The sequence below is a fragment of the Lutra lutra genome, chromosome 17, assembly GCF_902655055.1.
Source record: "Lutra lutra chromosome 17, mLutLut1.2, whole genome shotgun sequence".
Lineage (NCBI taxonomy): Eukaryota > Metazoa > Chordata > Mammalia > Carnivora > Mustelidae > Lutra > Lutra lutra.
The window spans coordinates 51,933,056-51,956,030 of NC_062294.1; the positions used below are offsets into that span (position 1 = coordinate 51,933,056).

Genomic DNA, 22,975 nt, shown 5'->3' on the forward strand with positions numbered 1-22,975 from the left:
CTGAGGATTCTAGCTGCCGGCTCCCACCTCTCCCAGGACCCCAAATCCCCAGCCCCCTTGTTACAGGTTGAATCATATCATCCTGAGATCAGTACGTTGAAGTCCTAAACCCCGGTACCTCAGAACGTGGTCTTATTTAGAAGTCAGGTCATTGCGGATAAAATCTGGTAAGATGGATAAGGTCATTAATGTAGGCACTAATCCAATATGGCTAGTGTCCTTATACAAAGAGAAAATTTGGACCCACAGACACACACACATGGGGGGAGGGAGAAAACATGTGAAGGTGAAGGCAGAATTGGGGTGAGGCTTTTACACACTAAGGAGCAAAGATGGCTGGCGACCACTAGAAGCGAGGCGAGTCCTGGAACAGCTTCTCCCTCACAAGGAACAGATCCTGCAGACATCTTGATCTTGGATTCTAGCCTCCAGAGCAGCGATGCTGTCAGTGAACTAGTAATATAGTCCTCCTCCCTCAGACCCAGTAGTCCTCACCTCCAGCCCCTGACTCCTTCAGACCCAAGAGTCCTGGCCCCCAGCCCCTCCTCCCTCAGACCCGGGAGTCCTGGGCCCCTGCTCTTCCTCCCTCAGACTCCAGAGTCCTGGCCCTCACCACCCTACCAGTCCTGGCTCCATCAGCACACACCCTGGTCAGGTGTGTCCACAGATCAGCTGAAGCACAGCCCCGTCTTCCCACAGTGCCTCTGAGAAAGACGCAAGAGTCTAATCCTCACTCTCCCTTTCTCCATCCCTGGGATTTAACAAGTGACCCTAATGCCTTCATCCCCTTAACTCCTAAGCCAGGAGTCCGCAGCACCCCTGCTGGGTCCCCACTTCTGGTCCCTTCCCTCCCTCGCTCTCACCCAAAGTGAGTCCTGCAAACGTGCAAATGAACTTGGGACCAAAGTGATGGGGCGATAGGTTGAAGGCAGGAGATCAGAGACAGTCAGAGGAGAGAGACGGGAGGCAGAATCAGTCAGGAGCCCCAGAGAAATGGAGAAAAAGAAATCGGGACAGAGAGACAAGGCAGGAAGACACAGACAGACTTCAGGGAGGCACAGAGGAGAAACATCCAGATGCAGAAACACAAAGAAATAGTAGAATTAGGAAGAGGGCCACAGAACTCGGGCCAGGTGGGATGAGAATGTCCTGGGAGGCGGGCGCTCACAAGCAGACACAGGTAAACAGGTACAGGCACTGTGGGGCAGGGAGGTAGTGGCCTCAGTGGAGGCACAGGGCAGCTCTGTTCTGCGGTGTGGGGGATGTGGCCAGGAGCCACGTGGGTGCTGACCCGTCATTCCTGAGCACCCGGTCCGCAGTCCTGGCCCTCGCAGGGCCTCTGGCCACCCCCACAGCCGCCTTGGGCAAACAGGGCTCTTCCGACCGCCCTGGCCTCTCCCTGCCAACTCTTAGCGCAGGTCAGCGCCACCAGCAGCAGACGCAGCCGGAAGCCAGAGAAGCAGAGCCGCAGCCTCCCCCTGCACAGCGCTTCCACCTTCCCGAGCCTCCATGTTCCCATCTGTGAAGTGGGCGACAGGTGGCTGACGGCGATGTCTTCGGGACCCTCCCCTCTTTGCCCCGAAACACACGCAGGCCCTGCATTCCTCCAAAAAGTTGTTTTTGTCTTTTTTAAATAATGTGAAAATGCCACGCGAAGGTTTGAACCAGAGGCCCCTCCAGGGGCCAGGCTGGGGCGGGGAGGGGAGACGCGAGATGGGGGTCCAGGTCCCCGAAGCCTGCAGCCCCTCCCTGGGGCCAGGAGTGGGTGAGGAGGGGGCCTCCGCTGTGCCGAGGGGCTCCAGGCCCGAAAGAGTTCAGTTCAGTTCCGAGAAAGGCGGCTCTCCAGGGAGGGGTGAGGGGCTTTCCTGCCTCATTTGGCACCGAGGGGGTCGGGGGGCTCAGGGGAGCCGTCCGGGGGGCTAGGGGGTGGGGGGCCAGGGCCTCCCGTTTGGCACATGGTGGGGGAGGGGGAGGGCCCAGCCTCAGGAGCCTCCCCAGAGGCGGTATCTGTGGTGGTGGCAGTGGCTCCGTCGTCCACAGAGGATTCTACTCTCAACCCCTCTTCTGGGGGTGCAGGGGGGTGGGGTCGTCGGGGAGTCAGTTCTCCACGGGGCCTGAGGACAGAGGAAATGATTTACTGGGCAGATAGGCTCACAGCTTCTGTCTCTCTCGGAGTGAAAGCAAAGCCCTCACCAGGACCCACAGGGCCCCCCACATGACCTGCCCTATCCCGTTTCTGTCCTCACCAACCCCCATCCCCCTCACCCTGTCCCCTTCAAGGCCACACTGGCTTCCTTGCTGTTTCTCCTGGGCTCCAGGGCCTACCCCAGGGCCTTTGCATGGTAGGGCCCAGTAGATGAGGGGTAAGTGGGCAGAGCCCCACCAAGCATAGAAGTCCATAGGAAGGGGGCCCGGCCTGTACCCCCCCGCCAGGGTCTTGGGAGACAGAAAGGTCAGCCGCCTCCCTGCCCCGCCTAGCAGAAGCATCGGCGGCCGGGTGAAGGGATTTGGGCTTTTGCACAGTTGGGCCCTCCCTTGCCTCTCCTAGTGATTAAAGGTGAAGTCATCCTGGCACGCTAGTCCCGCTGCTCTCAGCCCTGACTCACCACTTGGCGGTGTCCCATGCCCTGGACCCAACCCACTCTGTCCTCATGGGGGCCTCAGAGAAGACCTCTGGGAGGAAGTGACATTTGAGGTGGAATCTGACAATGGAGCCAAGTGAAGAGTGTGCCCTTGGCCCTGTCCTTCCTGCCCCGAATCCCAATTTACTCTCCTCTCCTTCCTGGACCCTGGTGCCAGCCTCCTGTCCAGCCTCCGGTTGGCTCCCTCACATGGCCCCAGAGGGGACTTCCTGCACCAGCGGCTACTGCTGCCCTTCCCCTAATCACAGCTGGCCCATGGCTCCCTAGTGCCTCCGGGACAAAGTCCCTTTCTTCAGCCCACCCTTAAACCCTACAGGGTTTGCCCTCTCCCCTTACCCTCCATTCCCCCCACTCCCTAAGTAACCCACAGACGCACCCGCTTGCCTTCTGTTCCCTGAACTGGCCAAGTTCTCTCTTGCCTCAGGCCCTTGGGCAAGCTGTTCCATCTGCTAGCGTGCTGTCAGCCCCTTCCCCTTCACCTAGTTCATGACGGCCAGCCCCTCAAGTACTTGATGTAGTGGCATGGCCAAACCGACAAAGCCCTTTCCCTTTGTCAGCTGCTTCTCCAACAGCCCTGAGTTTGCACTTATTTCCCATGACACTGTGGGGTCAGTGTCTGTGGGTGGGGTAGGTTGTTGTGGGGCTCATAGACCTTGCTCAGCACGGGTCCCGCATGCCCAGCCCAGCACCCGCCCTTAAGTAATGCTCAATGGGTATCTACTTCATTAAGTTCAGGGAGAGCTACCAGAGACCACCGCGCATGCGCATGACCAGTCTGTGGGGGTGTGTGTGTGTAGGATGAAACCATGCAATCCCCTCAAGAATTTTGGGTTAGATCCTGGGATCATCCCCATTCTACAGATGGGGACACTGAGGCACAAAGAGGGAAAGTGACTTGCTCTAGGTCACCGAGTCGAGGACAGGCAGGGCCAACAACTGGATTCGGGCACGATTTGGGGGAGCAGGAAGGCTTCTACTTTCCACCTTCTCAGCCCTATCCTCGGGAACATGTGCGTCCGCTCAGGCCAGCGCAACTTCTGCATCCAGGGGTATTCTCTAGAGCGGCAGCAGGGGGCAGCAGAAAGCCCGAGTCGCCCAGGAGTCTCCGGGCTCAGATGGGCAAACACAATGTAGGGCCTCTGTAAGGGCCTGTTACTGTTAGTAGTAATGCCGTTGTTGTTATTGCTATGGACTCCCTGACCATGTTCTCTCTGCTCCGGTTCAGCTAACTAGCTCTGAGCACACTGGTTTTCTCTCCCTTTGTCGGCCTTTGATCAGCCTGTGCCCCCAAACGGACGTGGGATCAGGATCTGATAAGTGCCAGGCAAGAGACTGGGCAAAGATGAGCAAGACTCTGAGGGGATCCTTACAGAAGGGGAAACTGAGGCTCAGGGAAGGGGCGTGACTGCCCTGGTCTATCCGTTGGATAGACCTGGTCTGAGCTGGTTCCAAGAGTTGGGTGGGGGTTGACTGAGAGAGGAAGGGGAGAGAGGCAGGTAAATTCAGGGATGGGGACAGAGAAAGAGAGGCAGAAGTGGGGGCAGGCCCGAGGGTCTGAAGCACTGTACCTGCGGGCCGGGCGTCGGGGGCCCGGGCGGGGGGCCCCGGGGTCTCCAGCGCAGGCGAGACGGAGAAGCGGGAGAAGCACAGGGGGGGGCCTGGCGGGGGGAGGAGGGGGAAATCCTCCGCCCATTCGAAACTGCCTCCTAGCGGCGGAAAGGGGGTGGTGAGGAAGAAGAGGAGAGGACGCGGTCAGACCCTCCAGGCACTTCTGGAGCGGCTCACCTTCAGCTCCAGCCGTTCAACCCCGCCCCTCCTCAGGCACCCGTCTCCAGCAATCTACACGGTGGACAGCGCCTCAACTCTGGCCCGCCTCCAGACCCCGCCCCAGCTCCGCCCGTTCAGGCCCCGCCCCGCCCCCAGGCCCCGCCCTGCCCCTCACCAAAGCCGCTGTCGTTGCTGGGAAACCCATCTCCGGGGGTGGCGGGGTGGGGAGGCGTCGGGGGCGCTGGGGGCGTTGACGGGTCCGTGTCCCCCTCGGGGGGGCCCTGGACGCTCAGCTCGTTGGTTGGCGTCTCCTGTGGAGGTGGATTAGGGGACGAACCGTCACATGCTACCCAACAAGCAACAAAGCCCGCTAACACTTCTGGGGCTTCAGGTACCCCTATTTACAATCGCAGCCTCTGAAGAGGTGACTGGAGGCCCTGATCTGCCTTCTAAACCTCAGGTCAGCCTTAACCCCACCCCGGCCCGAGGCTCCTCCCCTGGAGTCCCGCCCACAGCTAAGCCCCTCCACCGCAGGAATTCACTCCTTGCTCCTTAACGCGACGCTTTCGTGGGAGCCCCCTAACCCAATACCATCTCCAAAAGTCCCGCCTTGTCTCCATGACCCCTAACTCCTTTGGATATCTCGGCCACAGGCGTTCAAGTTCGGGGCGCAGAACTACCTACTCTTCTGGTCCTCCAAACCCTTCTACCATCCTGCGCATCCCGACCCTCCCCCGAGGCCCTGAGCCCCGTACTCGGAAGTGGCTCCGCTCCAGCCCGCCAGACCCTGCCTTCGCTTCAGTGGCCCAGGACCCTGTTCATGACTCTCTTCTCGGGACCTCAGCCCAGTGTGCCCCGCTCCAGGTTGACCGAGATCCATCCACACCCATCTCGGCCCCAATCCACAAGCATCATCCCGCCTTTCCTGTTTCTTTTCAGCACGATGCTCTCAGTCCTAGTTACTCTTAACACAATCCTCAACCCATCTCTCTAGGCCCCGCCGCAGTTTCTTAGCTCTGTCTACCTCTGAACCCGCTCCTGCACTTTCTATCTTAACACTACAAGCCGCTTCTCTTATGCCCTACCTGCAGCCTCGCCAGGGCCCGCCCCTCGTGGGTAAAATCCGTTTCATCCCGAGCCGGCCCCTTAGCCTCTACCACGAGAGCGCAGGTCGACAGAACCCGCCCCAAACTTCACTTGGCCCCGCCCCCGCCGTCTAGACCACGCCCCAATCTCCTCAGCACTTTCTCCCTAGCCTCTCCGGACTCCTCCCTGACCACCAGGTATCTCCCCGCCGTCCTTCCAGACCCATTTTCACCCTCCAGACCCCCCCAACCCTTACCGTCAGCGCCCTCCCCACAGGACACACCCAACCCCTCACTCCATGCCCCGCCCCATTCCCCCAGACACCGCCCCCACACCCAAGGTCTCCAAGACCCGCCCTGTTTCCCCAGGACCCGCCCTCAGCCAGCTGGCCCCTCCCCTCCCCGTGCCCCGCCCCACCCCGGGCAGCGCACCTGGTCGAAGAGGTAGACGGTCACGTCCCCGTGGAAGGAGACCATCTTGCGCTTCCTCTCCAGCTCGCTGTCCTCGGGCTCGTCGGCCCCGCGCGGAGACTTGAGCAGCCCCCGCAATGGGCGGGCCGCGTCCGCGTCGGCGCTGCTCACCACGACGGGCACCGGGGCTGCCCGCGCCCTCCCGGGGCCCCGCGGCCCCGCCGCCGCGCCCGCTGCCACCGCCTCCTCTTCCTCCTCCTCGTCCTCGTCCTCGTCCTCCCCGTCCTCCTCCGCCGGCCCCGGCGACCCCGCCCCGCCGGCCTCCCCGCCAGCCGCCCCGGCGTCCGCGCCCTCCCACGGGGGTCGCCGCGGGCCCGGCCCCGGGAACGGCGTGAGCGTGAGCGGCGGCAGCGCCAGAGAGAGCCGTGAGAGCTTGGCTGCGAGGGGAGAGACCCGGTGAGCCTCTGCTCCCGGGGAAACTGAGGCATGCCCTCCTGCCCAGCTGTGTGTCCTCGGGTAGTATCGGGCCCCAGTATGGGCCTCAGTTTCCCCTCTTGTGAAGCAAAGGGCTGCTCTGGGGCCTTTCTCCACGCAGAGTAGGAGAGATCTTCCCCCTACTCCAGGAGTTAACCCTCTCCACGACTCCCCCAGAGTCCGCATCACAAAGCCCCCACTTCTCTCTGCCATCCACCAGGTCCGAGTGCCCTGACCCCGCTGATTTCTCAGGGCTCTGTTCCTCACCTCACCCAGCCAGCCACTTGGGCCACCTCCCTATTGCTCCCACCTCTGAGCCTTTGCACAGGCTGTTCCTTCTGCCCGGAAGCTCCTTTTCTGGTTCAAGTCCTATTCAACCCCTAGCTCTGGTCTGGGCTTTCAAGCCTTCAGAGTTCTCCCCAAAGGTCAGGCAAGGCCACTAGCTCTGCACCCCCATAGCATCGAGCTGCTCCTTCCAAGCAGATGAGCTCAGTGTGTAGCTGTATTTCTGTGGTCATGTGATTCATGTTTGCCTTGCCACAGAACGGACTTGACTCGGGCTCCTTCTGGCTGCATCCCCAAGCACCCAGAAGTACTCAGGCAATCTTTGCGGGATTAATGAATGAATGTTCCGTGCTATGTGATATTGACCAAGGTACTTTCCCTCTCTGGTCCTCAACTGCCAGACAAAACTGGAGTGTCTAAGCATCTCAAGGTTTCTTTTCCCCGCCCTAAGACTCCCTGATCTCAGCCTGCTAGAAGGTAAGGACTCCAGGTCCCTGGAGGAGGAAACCTGGCTTCAAATCCCAAGCCTACCCTGCTTGCTCACTGTGTGCCCCCCGGGCAAGGAAATCCACCTCTCTGAGCCTCTGTCCCCTCACCAGGAAATTAACAGGGGCCACTCATTCCTCCATTAGTGCACCAGTGTATGTGGGACAGGCCCTGCGGGGGCAAGGGTGGGGATGACAAGAGGGTCAAGGCAGAGCAGGGAAAAAGACTGGGTGTGGATGGGGTCACTCTCCTCCCTTTGTTCATTCCATTCCAGCTTCACTGGCCTCTTGCTTTTCCCCAAGCATGCCAAGTTAGTGCCCATCTAGGTGCCCCCCACCCGAAACACCCTTCCCCCAGATGTCCACCCAGCTTACTTCCTTCACATCTGCTCAAAAGTCACCTCCTTGAGGCCTTCCTTGACCATCCATCTCAGGGCGATGGGTTTGGGGGCTGTAAGGGAGCTCTCAAGGAGCTCTCAGGAAGGACAGGGTGATAGCCTTTGGAAATCAGGAAGGCTTCCCAGGGAAGGGGAAATCTGAGTGGGGTCTTGAAGGATAAGTAGGAGTTCATGCACCTTTTTTTTTTTTTTTTTTAAGCAGGCTATTCCCAGCATCTTCCCACCCAGCAACACCCTCCCGGTGCCCCCCTCCTCCCACAATCCTCTGAAGCATCTTAGCTGCTCATCCCTGGATATTTCCCTGCTGTCTGGAGCCCTTCCTGACACAGCTGGTCGCAAATTCCCCACAACAATCTCAAGGAAGGGATAGTGTTCTAATACCATGGGCTCAAAGGAAGGAAAGTTCTGTGCTCAGCCCCCTTCTGGACCTTTCCCTCGGAGGATACCCTTTCCCTCAAGGTGGGGGCTGTGAGATTACCAATATAAACCAGTGGCCATTTAGAACTTTCATATCACTCCGTAAGGAAATCAGGCCTCTGGGTGATTTGGGTAGAGCCACAGTCCCTATGCCCAACCGCTCAACAGGGGCCATTCATCTTTCTCTTAAATCAATCCCCCTCTGCGACAAAACACTTTCTGTATTCCCACCAAAACTCAGTTTCCAGAAAAGGCATTTCTAGTTTTCAGATCACCCATAGCATGGCGGGGCGGGGGGGGGGGGGGGAGCTGGGTGTAGGGCAGAGCAGAGTCTGAAACTCCCTGGGCCCTGGCTTTGGGTAGCTTGGGGCCTGGCACACAGAGAAGGTTCGCATGAATTGGCTTCAACCATTAAAACACGCAGAACTTGGGTTAAAAAAGGAAAAGCAGCCATGTGGCAATACCAGGTGGGCATTGCTGGCTGGAGCTGGAAAGCGGCCGCATCTCCTTCTCCAACTCCCCACCGCCCCCCTCCTCACCTCTCCCGGGCGGCTTCCTTCATTCCCAATACTGTCTGGCCCCCATGGGCATCTGAGTTTGAGACCCCAGGTCAAATGGAATTGCAAAGGGTCTTCGGAAGTCCTAATATTTTGAAGCCACTCAGCCCTATTAGGAAGATGAGTTATCCTCATCATCCGTCTTTGGAGGGAAACTGAGGCACAGAGAAGTAAGGTCATTTGTCCCGGGCCACAGAGCCCAGATCTGAGCCCAGGCAGGGAGGCTCCAGGGCCGGCTCTCGTTATGGTCAGCCTGACCCGTCTGCTCCCTGGCAGCCCGAGATCCTCGGCTCAGCTGTGCCTTTCGGAAGGAGCCAGGCCTCGGCCCCCCAACCTCGCTCCCCTGCTCCCAGAAGCCTCCTCCTCACCTTTGATCTGCTCGCTGTTCCCCTGAGGAGGTCCCAAGTCCAAGAACAGTCGTGGCATCTCGGGGCCCTTCCTCTCGGGCTTGGGGGGGTCCCCGTCTGTGCTGGGTGCTGTGTCTCCGCCGGCCCTGCTGTCTGGAGCCCCGGGCTCTCCCTCGGAGGAGGCCACCTCCGGCCTGGCTCTCTGCGGCGCTGGCTCCGGCCTCCTCGGCTGTGCTTCCGACGGCGGCGGCGGTGGCGGCGGCGGCTGTGGCCTCGTGCTGTCTACCCATCCGGCCTTTGCGTCCACGCCGCTTCCGAGGCCGCCGCCGGGGGCCATCCCCGTGCCCACTGGGGCTCGGCCCCCACTCCCGAGGTCCAGCCTCCCAACCCCGGGGGCTCTCGGTGCCCCCCCAGTCTCGGGGGCTCTCCTCTCGGTCCCGGGTTCCAGCACCCCGCTCCTGGGGGCTGGGCCAGTGGGGCCAGGGGCTGTCTCCCCGCCGTTCCGGGACAAGGCCACTGCGCTGGGCTCGGGGGCTCTCTCCAGCGAGGTCTCTGGGGCTGGCACCCCACTCTCGGGCACCTTCTCCCAGAGCCCTGGGGCTCTCCGAGGCCCAGTCTCTGGCAGCCTCTCCGTGTTCCTGGGGAGTCTCAGGCCCCCATTCTCTGACACCTTCTCCTCGATCTTTGAGGGTGTCAGTCCCCCATTCGCCAGCACTTTCTCTTCTCTCTCGGGGGACCTCAGCTCCCCATTCTCCAATACTTTCTCCTCCCTCCTTGGGGGTGTCACCTCCCCATTCTCCAGCACTTTCTCCAGCACTTTCTCTTCTCTCTCTGGGGTCCCTGGGCCCCCATTCTCTGCCACCTTCTCCTCGATGCCCAGGGCTCTCTGGCCCCCGTTCTCCAACACTGTCACCCCGTTCATGGGGAGGCTCGGGTCCTCGTTCAGGCTTGGGGCTTTCTTCCCGCTGCCCAGGACTGTGGGGTCCCTGCTCGGGCCCTGGGCTTTCTCTCTGTTCCCGGGGCCTCTCCCCACCTTCCTGGGTCCCGTCTCTCGGGGGTTTGCCCCCTTCTCCCCCAGGAGGTTCCTTGTCACGTCCTCCCGCAGGGACATCAGCAGCTGCTCGGTGCTCACTTGAACTACGAAGGTCGGCTTCTCCCGGGTCCCCGGCAGTGGGTGGGGACCCGGGTCTGGGGGTGGCCGGGGCGCTCCTGGGTCGGGGGGCTCGGGGGGAGCCCGTGGTCGAGGGACCCCTTCCTCCTCGGCTGCCCCCCCGCCTGGGAAGGCTCCCTCGGGGGAAAAAGGGGTCTCGGTCTCGTAGCCGCTGTCCCCCGGCTTGGGGCCCGGAGACGACAGGCCTGAGCCGGGACTGGCCACGGCCGAGGGAGGGTCGGGGGACACGGCTGGGTCCGCGGGGACCCGGGGAGGTGGCGGCGGGGGGGGGGGAGCGGGAGGTGGCCCCCGCCCGGGGTACTGGGGCGCCGCCGCCCCCATGAGGGGGTCCAGAAACTCGGGGGGGGCCGAGGCGGGGGGGGCCAGGGGCAGGTCGGCTAGGGAGCCCCGCTCTGCCCGCAGGGACGAGTCGTCCTCTGGGGGATGGGGACAGCCAAGAGCGGGGTGGCCCCCCCAGCCAGCAACGGCTTCCCCCCGCTCCAGGGGCAGGCAGGAGCAGGCCCCCTCTCGGCTGCACAGGGGACAGGGTAGGGGGCCCCGGCGGCTGGGGCCAGCCCCAAGGCTGCTGCTGTCTTCCCCCGGGGAGCTGCCCTCCTCCTCCTCCTCCTCCTCTTCTGCCCACGGGGCGGTACCCCGCTCCCCCAGCACCTCGGCAGGGTCTCCCGCCAGGGTCTCCCCGGCACCTCGGCCCTCGGGGTCCCAGCCGCTCAGGAGGAAGCTGCCTGACGCCGAGGACTGGGCCGGGAAGGGCCGAGCTGCAGGGAAGAGGGGGGAGGCCCAGGTCTCGGACACCAGCTGGGGGACCTCGGAAGGGGCCTGGGAGGCCTGAGGGGCAGGAACTCCTGGGTCCAGAGGGTCCCAGTCATTGGGAAAGAGGGGCTCGGGCGGGGAGCCATGCTCCTCGAGGCGGATGTAGTACTCGCTGCTCACCGAGGGGCTGCGGGCGCTGATGACGGGCAGGACGCTGGGAGTGGACAGCGCCTCATAGAAAGGGTTGGAGGGGTTGGCATGGGGGGCCGGGGGTGCGGACGCCGGCTGCCAAGGAGGTGCCCCCCCACCGCGGCCAGCCCCCCGCCGCGCCTTCTCCCACAGGCACTCAAGGTTGAGGCCACGGCTGCTCTCAGTGACCGTGAGCACATCGTCAGGGTCGGCCCCGGGGAAGCCATCCAGGAGGGGGAATGGTGAGGAGAGGGTCCCTGGGCGGGGCGCACTGTGCTGCGGGGGCCAGGGCCAGGGGAAGGGACCATCTCGGGGTGGGGGGGGTGGGGGCGGGGGTCGTGGGGGACGCTCAGAGAGCAGGTAGGTGAGCTGCAGCTGGAGATCAGAAGCCGAGGGGCGCTGGGCAGGTGGCCGCCAGCAGGACTGCAGGATATCATACCTGGGGGGAGGCGGAGGCAGAGGTGAGTAGGGTAGAGTCGAAGGTGTGTGGAGGGGGCAGGGAGAGACCCAGGCGTGTGTGTGACAGATGGGGTGGTGGCGGGGGGGTTGGGGGGGACAGCAAGGCAGATGTAAAGAAATGATAGTTAGGCGGCCTCCTCTGGGCTGTGAGTTCTGGAATCGTAGACAAGCAAGCGGCAGGGTCTTTCAGCGGTGGAGGAACTAGGGTTCAAGTACCAGCCTTGCCTCAGGATTGCCCCTTTAAAGCGGCACAGACCTCCAAGCAGAAAAAAGGGGTGGGGCGTAGCGAGTGCTGAGTGAGGCTGCGAGTGATGTGCGGAGAGGTGAGGGGCTCTGGGACATCCTGGGGTGGGCTGGGAGGGTCAGGGGTCGGGGGTCAGGCCCTGTCCTCACCAGTAGTCCGCATAAGGCAACTTGAGCCTCGGCCGGGCCAGCTTGACGTGCTGCTGGCGGACCACGAAGGCGAGGACCTCCTCGTCTGACAGGTGGCGGTAGGGCTGTGCCCCAAACTCAAAGAGTTCCCACAGGGTCACCCCCAGGGACCTGCGGGGAGCAGAGGGCATAGAGAGGTCAGAGCCTGGCCCTGCCCGGCCTAGGGGCCTCCCCTTCGGCCTCCGTTTCCACAGCCATGGGACCCGTGACTCTTCCCCCTTCCTCGCCGCCCTAGGCTGCGCGCGGGACACGGGGCGGGGGGACCCTCTCACCAGATGTTGCTCTCGCGGCTCTGGTCCACCACCATGAAGGTCCCATGCAGCTCCCCAAGGAGCTCAGGCGCCGCCCAGCGCAGCGGGATCCACAGGCGCTCGGGGGTCAGGTAGTAGTCCTCCTGGGGGGCGGGCCGGAGCCGGGTCAGGCGGGTCGAGGGCCTTCCCCCGCCCCCCGCCCTGACGGAGGGCAGCCCCCACCTTGTAGTTGCTGTGGGCTAGCCCATAGTCTCCGATGCGCACGGTGAGGTCGGAGGTCAGCAGGCAGTTGCGCAGGGCCAGGTCGCTGGGGGCGGGGCAAGGACGTGAAGCTAGACCGGGGGCAGCCTGAGACCGACTGCCCGCCTCGCCGGCACTGCGCCCACCTTGTAGGCTCCGCCCACCTTGTAGGCTCCACCCCTTCTCCCTTCCTTGCTTTTCTCCTCCCCTGCCCCGCCTCTCCATGCATCTTCCTCTCCTGACCCCTCCCCCCCTTCTGACCCCTCCCCTCCAGAGTTCCTCCCCTCCTGACTCGCTTTCTCCCGTAGTTGAGCCCCTTCCTTGCGGCCTTGCCTCCCACCCGCATAGCCTCGCCAGCTTCCTTTAAGTAGTACCCCACACACGCTCTTCCCCGTGCCCGCCCCCGGCAGCCACCTGTGCACGTAGTTGTGGGAGTGGAGATGTGCCAGCCCGCGGGCGATCTCCAGGCCCATCCTCTGCAGTGTCCGCAGGTCTCGAGGGGGCAGCTCAGGGGACAGGCCCTCAGGGGGCCTCTGGGCCCGGAGGTAACGTTTCAGGTCCCCCTGGGAGGGAGGAGAGGATGGGGTCAGTACCACCACCCCTTCCAGGGATCCACTCATCCCGCTTATCTGAGGCGAGGATGGGGGGCGACCTCTGCACGCAGGGGGCAGCCCCTCTGAGCCTGTTTCCCCTGCGGCTTAAAAGGGCACAACAAGAGAACCCACCTCGCATGCTAGTTGACCGCGCGCGCCATCCGAGCGAGCGCTCGTCTGCAGTGAGCGCTCAGGAAACGTTAGCACGTCGCGCGTGTTTTTGCCAAAGATTCCCAGGCCCCCAGGCTTGCTGGCAGCCCTCAACTCATCCAGCCGGCCACCCTGCCTTCCCTCCGCAGACCCTCACCAGTTGACAGAATTCCATAATCAGCAGAAAGGGCAGTGTCTCCACACAGACGCCCAGGCACTGGAGGACGTTGGGGTGCTGCAGGCTCCTGGGACCAGGGCGGGAAGGCGGCAGGGTCAGGGCACAGCCGAGACCGTCCCTCCTGGCTCCCGGCCGCACCCCCACACTCACGCTCCCTCAACACACAGCTTCCTACCCCAGGTCCCCATCTCAGGACCGCCCCACTCCTCCCCAGTTCCCAGGCCAGACCCCCAGATGCCTCTTTGCCCTCCTTCATCTTCACCTCACCCCTGCGCATCCCCCTGCACCGCCCCCCCATGGCCCCAGCCTGGCTGGAGCTTCTTCAACTCCTGGCCTCTGTTCTCAGCCTCCTCCCGGCCTCCCTGCCTCCCGTCTCTCCCTGGCAGTCTGTCTCTGACATGCCACTCGCTGCGCAAAGCCCTCCGTGGCTCCCGCTCACCCGGGGACAGAGCAAGGCTCGATCCTGGGTGTGTCCTGCCCTTCCTCAGCATCACTTGTCCCCACCGCACCCCACGCATCTCCCCAAACACACAGGCACCCACTGAGACCGCAGGCCTTTGCGGTTCTGCTTCCACTCAGCAGTCCTCCTCCTCCCTCAGTCCTCGGCTTCAACATCATTTCCCCAAGAAACGTCACCGCCCTCAAGCCCCCTCTTTTAGCCTCACACTGTGCGTAAGAGTCAGGCTGGGGGGCAAGGGGAGGGTTGAATCCCGAGTCCACCTTTTTTTTTTTTTTAAGTCATCTCTACCCCAAACGTGGGACTCGAACTCATGACCCCGAGATCAAGAGTCGCATGCTCTGGGGCACCTGGGTGACTCAGTGGGTTAAGCGACCCACCCTTGATTTCAGCCCAGGTGGAGATCTCAGGGTGGTGGGATGGAGCTCTGCATCAGGGCTGAGCGTGGAGCCTACTTGGGATACTCTCTGTCCCTCTGGCTCTGCCCTCCTCTGCTCATATGCTCTCTCCCTAATAAATAAATCTTAAGGAAAAAAAAAAAAGAGTCACATGCTCCACCCACTGAGCCAGCCGGGTGCCCCCTGTGTCCACCTTTGGCAGGTGTGTAACCCCAGAGAAATAACTTCACCTCTTCCTGCCTCAGTTTTCCTCAGCTGTAAAATGGGCACAGCCGTAGTAACTCTCCTCAGACAGTCGTGGAGAGGAATTTCATGAGACCAGTGAGAAGCTGCCACACAGTGGAGATCCTCGCTATTATTACGGCTTTTCTGTTCCCATGTCAACACACTGTTTGATTCTCATATCGCCCCACATTTTCCTGCCTTCCCACCTTTGCAGCTGCTCTTCCCTCTGCCTGGAACATGCTTCCCACCAGGCCTGCGCCACCGATCCCTCCCAGTCAACCCCGCCTCCCCCAGGATCCTCCAGAGCTTTCCTCCTGGCACTTGTCAGTCTCTGACATTTTCTTCTTAAAATTTCCTTCTTCATTTGTTCATTGCAGATCTCCTCCACTAGGGGGGGAGCCCTGCTAGGACAAGAATTTGGGGACTTTCTGTTTAGGCTGCTGTGTCCCCAGTGCCTAGACAGTGGGGGCGGGGGGGGGGGGTGGGGGGAGGCTCAATGAAAATGGGCCCAGTGAAGGCTTTTGCCCTGATACCCGGCCTGGGGGTCTGGAGGAAGTGAAAACATGCCCGGCTTTCAGGGTATAGTGAGAAATTGTCCCATTCAGGTCTGGCCAAGGGCTGGGCCCACTGGTGTGCAGTGGGGCTGGTGCCCAGCCTCACCACCTGAGTTCCAACCTTCTCCACCTGGGAGGACTGTGCCTCGCACCCCTGCCTGGTCATGAGACCAAAGTGGTCATAAGTTGCCCGGCGTGTCCCGGGGACTTGATGGACAGCTGGAGCTCTGAAGGTGGGATTTAGGTTGGCGGATGTGGAGGAAGGCTTGGACCCCTACTAGTCTGAGCCCAGGCTGGCCACTTCTGCTATCGGATCCTCTTCTGTCACCCCGGTGGGCAGGATGGTGTTTCCCATTGAATCCAGAGGAAACAGAGGCTCAGAGAAGTAAAGCGATTGGCCCAGGGTCACACAGCTGGTAACAGTGGTGGCATGGGGACTTGATCCCAGGTTGCTGGCTCTCTGAACAAACATCTACACAGGGTGGAAGGACGCCCCCCCACCCGAGCTGCCAGTGTCGTCCTTCGCTCTCCAACAGAACCTTCTGTGAAGGTGGAAATGTTCTAGATCTGAGCTGTCGCACATGGGAGCCACTGGCCATATGTGGCTACTAAGCCCTTGTGATGTGCTGCGTGTAGCTAAGGAAATGAATTTTTCATTTGATTTCATTTGATTTAACATAAATTTAAATAGCCATATGTGGCTAGTGTTTGCCAGCACGGGTCTAGGGAGAGGCAGGCAAACAAGCCAGCCAATGAAATATGTGTTAGGAAGAAAATGAACTAATCGGTGTGATGGAACAGCCCAGGGCCCTCCTTACGTGGGAGTGTGTGTGTGTGTGTGTGTGTGTGTGTGTAAGGGCAGGCCTTTCTGACCAGGACCTGAGGAGGGGAAAGGAGCCCACTATCTGAAGCTGGGGGTGAGTGAGCCAGGAATGATATCCTAGTCAGAGGGAACAGTAAGGACAAAGGTCCTGAGGCAGGAAAGAGACTGTTATGGGAAAGGATCAGTGAAGAGGCCAGGATGGCTGGGCCAGGGGCAGGAAGGGAGCAGGGGCAGACCTTGCAGGGTGTGTGGGCTGTACAGAGGCATGGGACTTTGTTCTGCAGGCAATAGGGAGCCATGGGAGGTTGAAGAGCATGAGGGTGGTAAAGTCCGGCGTCTGTATGGCTCAGGGTATGCCGGCGTCTGTATGGCTCGGGTATGCCTCACTTTTACAACTGTTTGAAAAAGGTTCTCCAATGGGGCAATTACTACCTCACGAGACATTTATGCAGCAAATGTTCATCTAGTTCTTATCTAGAAGTCCTTAGAGTGGAGGGGAGACCAAGCAGGGGAGGGACAGGGTCCTGCCTTCCCAGACCTAAGAGTCCAATAGGGGTGGGAGGTGAGGTGTGGAAGTTCCTCAGGGCCATTTTGGGTCCGTGATGCTTTCCTCAACCACAAGCAGGGACCCAAAGCAGGGAACAACCCCTATGTACCCAGTGCTTAACACAAAATCTCACATCCTCTCAGCTGCCCTCTACATGAGGACGTTTGGGCTTCCCAGACTCACTTCCTAGATGAAGATTCTGAGGTTCAGAGTGGAGAAGGGCAGGCATCTAGCTCACCTTACGCGCACTTCCCTCACCCTCATCATCCTGTCCCTCCTTTCATATCCCTGACTCTGCCCCAAGGAGGAACCCGAGGCTCAGAGAAGCAAATGCTGTCCATCAAGTCTCACAGCCAGGGGCGCCTGGGTGGCTCAGTGGGTTAAAGCCTCTGCCTTCGGCTCAGGTCATGATCCCAGGGTCCTGGGATAGAGCCCCATATCGGGCTCTCTACTCAGCAGGGAGCCTGCTTCCTCCTCTCTCTGACTGCCTCTCTGCCTGCTTGTGATCTCTGTCTGTCAAATAAATAAATAAATAATCTTTTTAAAAAAAAATTCTCACAGCCAGGAAGAAGTAGACCCAGGATTCAAACCAGGTTTGACCCCACGCGAGACTCCTCCCACTCCCTAATGGCACCTCCCTGAAGCAAACCCAGCGCTCGGGCCTCCAGGGCCCACATCCGCCGCCAGAGTCCCCGGTACCTGTAGGGCTGTGCCTCCGAGATGAATTTGCGCTGCTCCAGGGGCCCAGCACTGGCTCGGAGCTCCTTCACCACAACCTGGGCTGGGGTGTAGTCAGAGAAAATCTCTCCCAGGATCACCTGGCCAAGGGACACCGGGGAGTCAGTGCCTGCATGTGCCCCAGCCCCGGGACCATCTCCACCCCGCGGCATGGCTCCAGCTTCCCCCTTCCATCCGGCTTCTCCCTTCAGATCCCACCGCCCTTGTCCCCCAACAACAGATGCAGAGTGTGAGACTCACGGGCCCAGAGTCCGATGGATGCAGGGACGGATGGAAGGATGGACAGACGGACGCGTGGAGAGCCAGGTGGCGAGGCAGAGTGGTCAATGGAGTGAGGAGGGAGGCGCTGACTGACAGGTGTGGGGGGATGGAGTAGGTGGGAGCAGGTGAGAGGTGGACAGAGACGAGGGCGCTGGGTGGGCTGAGGGGCAGGGGACAGATGAGCAGTGGTGGGAGCAGGGCGGGGTGGGGGGGATGGACACAGAAGAGGAGCACAGCCCTGGATCGTATGGACCCCCGCCTCCCTCCCACCCCCAGCCCCACTCACCTTCCCAAACCAGCCACTCCCAATCTCTTGTAAGTAGCTGAGGTGCTGGCGGCTAAGGCCCAGGGGGGTGGTCATGTCTTGAGAGTGGGGAGGGGGCAAAAAGGGGAGGCCCCTTAGCTTCTCTCCCCTCACAAGTGCCACCATCACCACTCCCCTCCAATTCAGTGAGGACTGGGGTCAAAGCCGATACCAGTCTTTTGTCATTGGCTGCCCCAACATTCCCTGATGGATCTCAGCCTCCTTATTGGCTGCCCGCAAGTTCCCGGCATCCAATCCATCCCTCCCTTTGGCATTTCAAGATCCTGTGACTTGACTTCAGCCTGCCATTGGCTGCCTTTGAGACTGAGATCTACGCTGACCTCACCACTGATTGCCCCACAAGAATCCCCAAATCCCGCTTTGGATGAAGCAATATCTTCTACCAAGATGCTCTGTGACTCCCTATAGGCCGCTTCCAAGATTCTGCGGCTCCCACCTCTGTCTTTCCCCTTGGCTGCGGAGGACCTCAGCTCCCTGACCCCTGAGGGAAGACTCTCAGGACTTGCCCCCCTGTCCCGTGGGACCATCCTAGTCAAGGTGTGGAAGTACCTGAGTGAGAAGGCTGCGGGGCAGGCATCGGCAGGGAGACCTCAGCCAGCGGGAGAATGTAGACATCAGGCAGCGACTGTGAGGAGGAGGTCTCCTCCGCGGGGGGAGTGTACTCCCCGGAGCAATCCTCCCCTTCAGGGTTCTCAAACTCCTGGTGCCGGGAGAGGTGAGGGGTGGGAGAACACAGGGCTGAGACACGCCATCACCCTCCAGGTCGTTCCCTGTCTTTCTTATAACTGTCCCCCGATTGATCATGCCAGCACTCCGGATTGGCCAGAACTTCAGGCCAGAAGGTGCTCTCAGACTTACTGCCTCTCTCCCCCACCAGCCACCTGGGCTCGGGAGGCAAAGGCCTTGCTGGAGTCTTCCTCCCCACTAGAACCCCCCCGCATGCACCTCACCTTGAAGCCGACATCACCCCGTTTGCAACACAAACAGGTGAGGAGTAGAAAGATGAAGGCCAGCAGGCCGGAGCAGGAAATGAGGACCACGGCGTAGGGAGGAGCCAGAGGGGCCCGGCCCAGCGCGAATCCATCTGTGGGCACAGGGCTGGGCTGGGGTCCCGGCTTCAAGCCCTAAGCTCCCAGACTCCTTGCCCCTCCCATGCTGGCCAGGATTGACTACAGTTCCCATAACGCTCTGCAACCAGGGACTCCTTGACAGAGGAGCCGGATGGCCTCCGGCATTGTGGGAGTTGTAGTTTAAGGCCTTCTCAGGTGGTTGTGTTGGGGGTGGGGTCCCTCCTCTCGCCCCAATCTGGGACCCCCCCCATCACCCCACCGCAGGCCTGGATGAATTCCAGTGAGGACTGAGGGAAGGAGGTGTCATAGTGGAGCCTGGAGCTCTCAGATTTTAAAATACACTCCAACGGACAGTCTCGTTACCCCCTATTTGGGCAAGAGGATGAGCCCCCCAGCTGCAGGCGGGGAGAAGAGTCTTTGCCCCGCGCTGGAACCCCCTCGTTCCGGGGGTTGAGGCCTGTCTCTTTTAGGGACTCGGGAAGCACACATGTCCTCTGTCCCCAGCCCAAGCCCCTGTGAAGGGAACTCCGCAAGCCCTGGGTCTCCCCCAAAAGCTAGAGGCAGCCTCCTATGCTGTGTCCCCCTTAGAAATAGTATTCCTCCCCTCTGTCCCCAATTCTCCCAGAGGCCCCGTCCTTCCCGGCTCCCTGCACACACCTGCACACACATATGCGTGTGTGCACACACACATGTTGCCCAAACGGACCCCCTCCCCACCCAGCCCCCAGCCTTCCTCCCACAGGCCCTGCTGACAGCGGCACCGTCCCCGCGCCTTTCCAGGCCCCGGCTCGGCTGCGGGGAGACGCGCACGCAGGTGATGGAGCTGGAGCGCCGCGGACCGACCCCCGGGCAGGCCCGGGGTGGGGGTGGGGGCTGCCGGACAGCCGGATGGCCGGACAGCTGGATGGCCGGACAGACTCACCGGGGTGGGCCGGAGACGCCAGGCAGCCGGAGGCGGAGACGGCCGCGAGGAGGATGAAGGCGCCGGGGCCAGGCATCTTGTCGAGGATGGAAGGGAGGTGGAGGTGGTGGCGGCTGGGGAGGAGGGGGGGGGCGGGCCCTCAGCCCCCAGCCATGGGGACCCGCGCGACCCTGGCCTCCCCCCGGCCCAGGAGAGGGGCAGGAGACGCAGGACAGGGGGAGGGAGGGGCTGCTTACTGGCTCAGGTACCCCCCTCCCCCTCTTTGAAGGGACAGACAGATGAAGGGATGGAGAGGCGGACAGAGGAGAGGAGCTGGGGAGCCAGGGTTGCTGGGGTGGGGGGGGAGAGGGTAGGATGGGGGGGAGAATGAGGGCCCCGCCCCCGAGGGCAGCCAGGATTGGGGGAGCAGAGAGCCTGTCAGAGGAAGGGTGGGAGGAGGGAGGATGGAGGGAGGATGGAGCGTGGTCATGGCAACTGGCTCCCCAGTAGCATTGGCTGCCAGGAGGGAGGGGAGGAGGAGGGACAGACAGGGACCAGCAGACCCTTGTGGGGGGCGCAGGGCCCACAGCGCCTGGCCGGGACACTGCTGTGACACACTATCAGCATGGACACGTGTGCTCCACGCCGAGACGCAGATGTCGGGGAGGCACACACAGCCCACACACGCCTGACACACGTCGCAGAGACCCTCATAGACAAGCACATCGCATACAAAGCTGGACAGCCATCGGCAGACGGGGACACGTACACGTCACACACAAAGACGCAGGGACGACGGGCTGCACTGGGTACGCACCGGCAGGCCGGCCCCCGGCACAGATGCACCCCATCACACAAGAACAGAAAAGCATCACAAAGACCCACACATGCCACAAAGTCAAGCCCCAAATCCACAGACACCTACACCACAGACAAAGATCCAGGCAGACCCCATGGGGACTTGCCGAGGCACACAGTCACAACATGTAGACATTCCACAAATGGGCAACAAAGAACACCCATCAACACCAACCTCACATACACGGACACACAGACACATCACACACATACACACAGGCATCACTTTCACAGATACACACACAGACACAGACACATGACATACACTCAACACAGATACACGTACCACGAATATACGAAGACACACAGCAGATCAAGAAGAGACATGTATCACAAACATGACAACACACACAGCACACACGTATTCACAGGTACCTAAAAGATACACAAAGCCACGCTTGACTCCCCTGAACACACAGACCCATGTCCCATACCCAGATACGCATGGACAGCCACAACTCACATGTGCATAGAGACACAACACATTCAAAGAATTACACGTGCATACAAAGCTACACAAATCATATACAAAAATACACACAGACACATCATACACTGACACACACAGACACATTTCTAAACATAGTCATAGGGATTATACATAAACACACACAGCTCAGATACGTAGAGGCAAAGTTACACACATCACGTACTTAAACACATGGACAGACACATTACAAATACACACACGTTTCACACAAGGTCACAAAGACACATTGCCCATTATTTGCACACATCACATACCTAAATACACAGGGGAACACACAGCACATACCGAGAAGCGGACACGCACTACACTTACAAAAACGCGCACATCACAAATACCCACATTTCCTACGAGGTTACGCGGCCATGACATAGCCAGAGACGCCTCCGTCATACAAGATACATAATCATAGTTTATTTTATTGGTTTATTCTTCTGAGCATTCACTCTACGCCGGGCAGTGTTCTCAGCGCTTTACACAACAGCTCTCTGAGACGGGTACTTTGATCAGCCCCATCGTACAGATGAGGAAACTGAGTCAGGGCGAAGTGCGGTCGTCTGCCCCAGCCGGGCAGGGGCAGAGCTGGGGACTGGAACCTGGTGCGACAGGGACACAGACAAAACAGACAACGACGCACACGTCACGTGCCAGGCCGCCGCCGTCGGGGGGTTCACACCCCAGCCCACAGCACCCCGAGCTGCAGACACACCGGAAGCACGGCCTCCCACCCCGCGCGCGGACGTCCCCGCCGGCCGTGAGCACCTGCGCTGCGTCCCTCCCGCGTGAGGCCGGGCGGGAGCTGCGCATCCCAGACGCAGTCCCGCCGCGCTGCGCGGCGGCGACCCGGGCCCCCCTCCCCTGCGCGCCCGCCCCGCCTCCGCCCCCCAGCGGAGGAGGGGGTGTCCAAGACCCCCCACCCGCAGGGACGCAGCGGGAACGCGCAGCTCACGCAGCCAGCGGCGCGCAGCCCGCCCCATAGGGTGGGGGGTCCCGGGGAAGGAGAAGGGGCGCCTCTCGGGGTCTCACTTGGGGAAACTGAGGCAGGTTCATCGCGCGAGGAGGAGTGGGGGTTAGAGGGCGCCGGGACCATGCCTGGAAGGTGAACTGACTGGGATGCGGGTAGAGAGAACGAAACTGGTGGCCGGGTTGGGAGCCCTGAAGATGCAATTAACTGCCCGGGTGGCTGAAGGGCACAGAACCTGGCGAGCGCAGAGGCTTACGGGAAGTGTAGTCCCAGCCCTGAGACTTGTGGGGAACGTAGTTCTGTTTCAGCCAGAAGGGCGGCTCGGGTTCATTGCCTGCGGGAGAGGAAGCAGTAGCAGGTGCCGTTGGCCGGCTGCCGGGGTCTTTGGAAAACAGTGTGGACAGAATTGTTGAGTCCTAGAGAACAGCACAGATGGGGTTGCAGTCCTAACCCTGTCCCTGGCTCACTCTTCATTTATTGACTCCGCAAACATTTATCCAGTGCCCGCTATGTACTGAGCCAGGCCCTATGCCTGAATTTGGACTTGCAGCAAGGAATGAGTCAAACCCGTTCCCTGCCCTTCAGAGGCGGGGTCGTCACAGGGGCTTACGGAAGGTCCTCCGCTGGAGTTTGTCAAACTGTGAGCTGTGAGCCATTACTGAGGTGTGACAGCAAGCTTGGGGCTTGTGACCAGTTTTGTTGGGAAATAAAATAGAATAAGCTGGAACATAGTAGAGTGCCTGATCGCATGGAGGAAATATACACGCAGGGAACGTGGATTTCTCACAGGTCCCTTGTCTGAAGCCCTGGGGCCAGGTGTGTTCTGGATGTGGGAATTGTGAGATTTTAATAAAGCCGTTGAATACATTCTGTATATTCTCAACAGCCCCGTGTGTCTGGGATAGACGCTGCTATCATTTTAATATTTCAGCACTGAAATCTGTGGACAGCCCCGATAACGGGGAGAAATAAATTTAAGATTTTAAAATTTTAGGTCAAATTCTGCCTCCAAACTGATGATCAAACTTTCTGGTTTGGGAGCTTTATTGATTTCAAAACCATGGGCGGGTTAACGGTGCTCAAAAT

At 60.6% G+C, this 22,975-nt stretch overlaps 1 protein-coding gene across 1 annotated transcript; it reads right to left on the reverse strand.

The window, feature by feature from the left end:
* Positions 1 to 1,964: 1,964 nt before the first annotated feature.
* Positions 1,965 to 19,867, reverse strand: LMTK3 (lemur tyrosine kinase 3). Its single transcript, XM_047712443.1, has 15 exons — positions 19,602 to 19,867; positions 18,560 to 18,693; positions 18,159 to 18,309; positions 17,571 to 17,647; positions 16,985 to 17,103; positions 13,261 to 13,348; positions 12,775 to 12,923; positions 12,343 to 12,427; positions 12,142 to 12,263; positions 11,831 to 11,980; positions 8,890 to 11,417; positions 5,927 to 6,342; positions 4,585 to 4,720; positions 4,211 to 4,348; positions 1,965 to 2,114 (listed from the first exon to the last, which is right to left on the reverse strand). The coding sequence occupies exons 1-15, from the start codon at positions 19,675 to 19,677 to the stop codon at positions 2,098 to 2,100; spliced, it is 4,386 nt and encodes a 1,461-aa protein (XP_047568399.1). The 5' UTR covers positions 19,678 to 19,867; the 3' UTR covers positions 1,965 to 2,097.
* Positions 19,868 to 22,975: the final 3,108 nt, after the last annotated feature.

What these genes read in the sequence shown, in the direction of transcription:
- LMTK3 (XM_047712443.1), bottom strand. Translation starts at nt 19,677, where the DNA reads ATGCCTGGCCCCGGCGCCTTCATCCTCCTCGCGGCCGTCTCCGCCTCC. An exon ending in TTATGGAATTCTGTCAACTG is followed by an intron (nt 12,924 to 13,260) that starts GTGAGGGTCTGC and finishes CCTCCCTCCCAG; the next exon opens with GGGGACCTGAAACGTTACCT. An exon ending in CCGTCTACCTCTTCGACCAG is followed by an intron (nt 4,721 to 5,926) that starts GTGCGCTGCCCG and finishes CCACCTCCACAG; the next exon opens with GAGACGCCAACCAACGAGCT.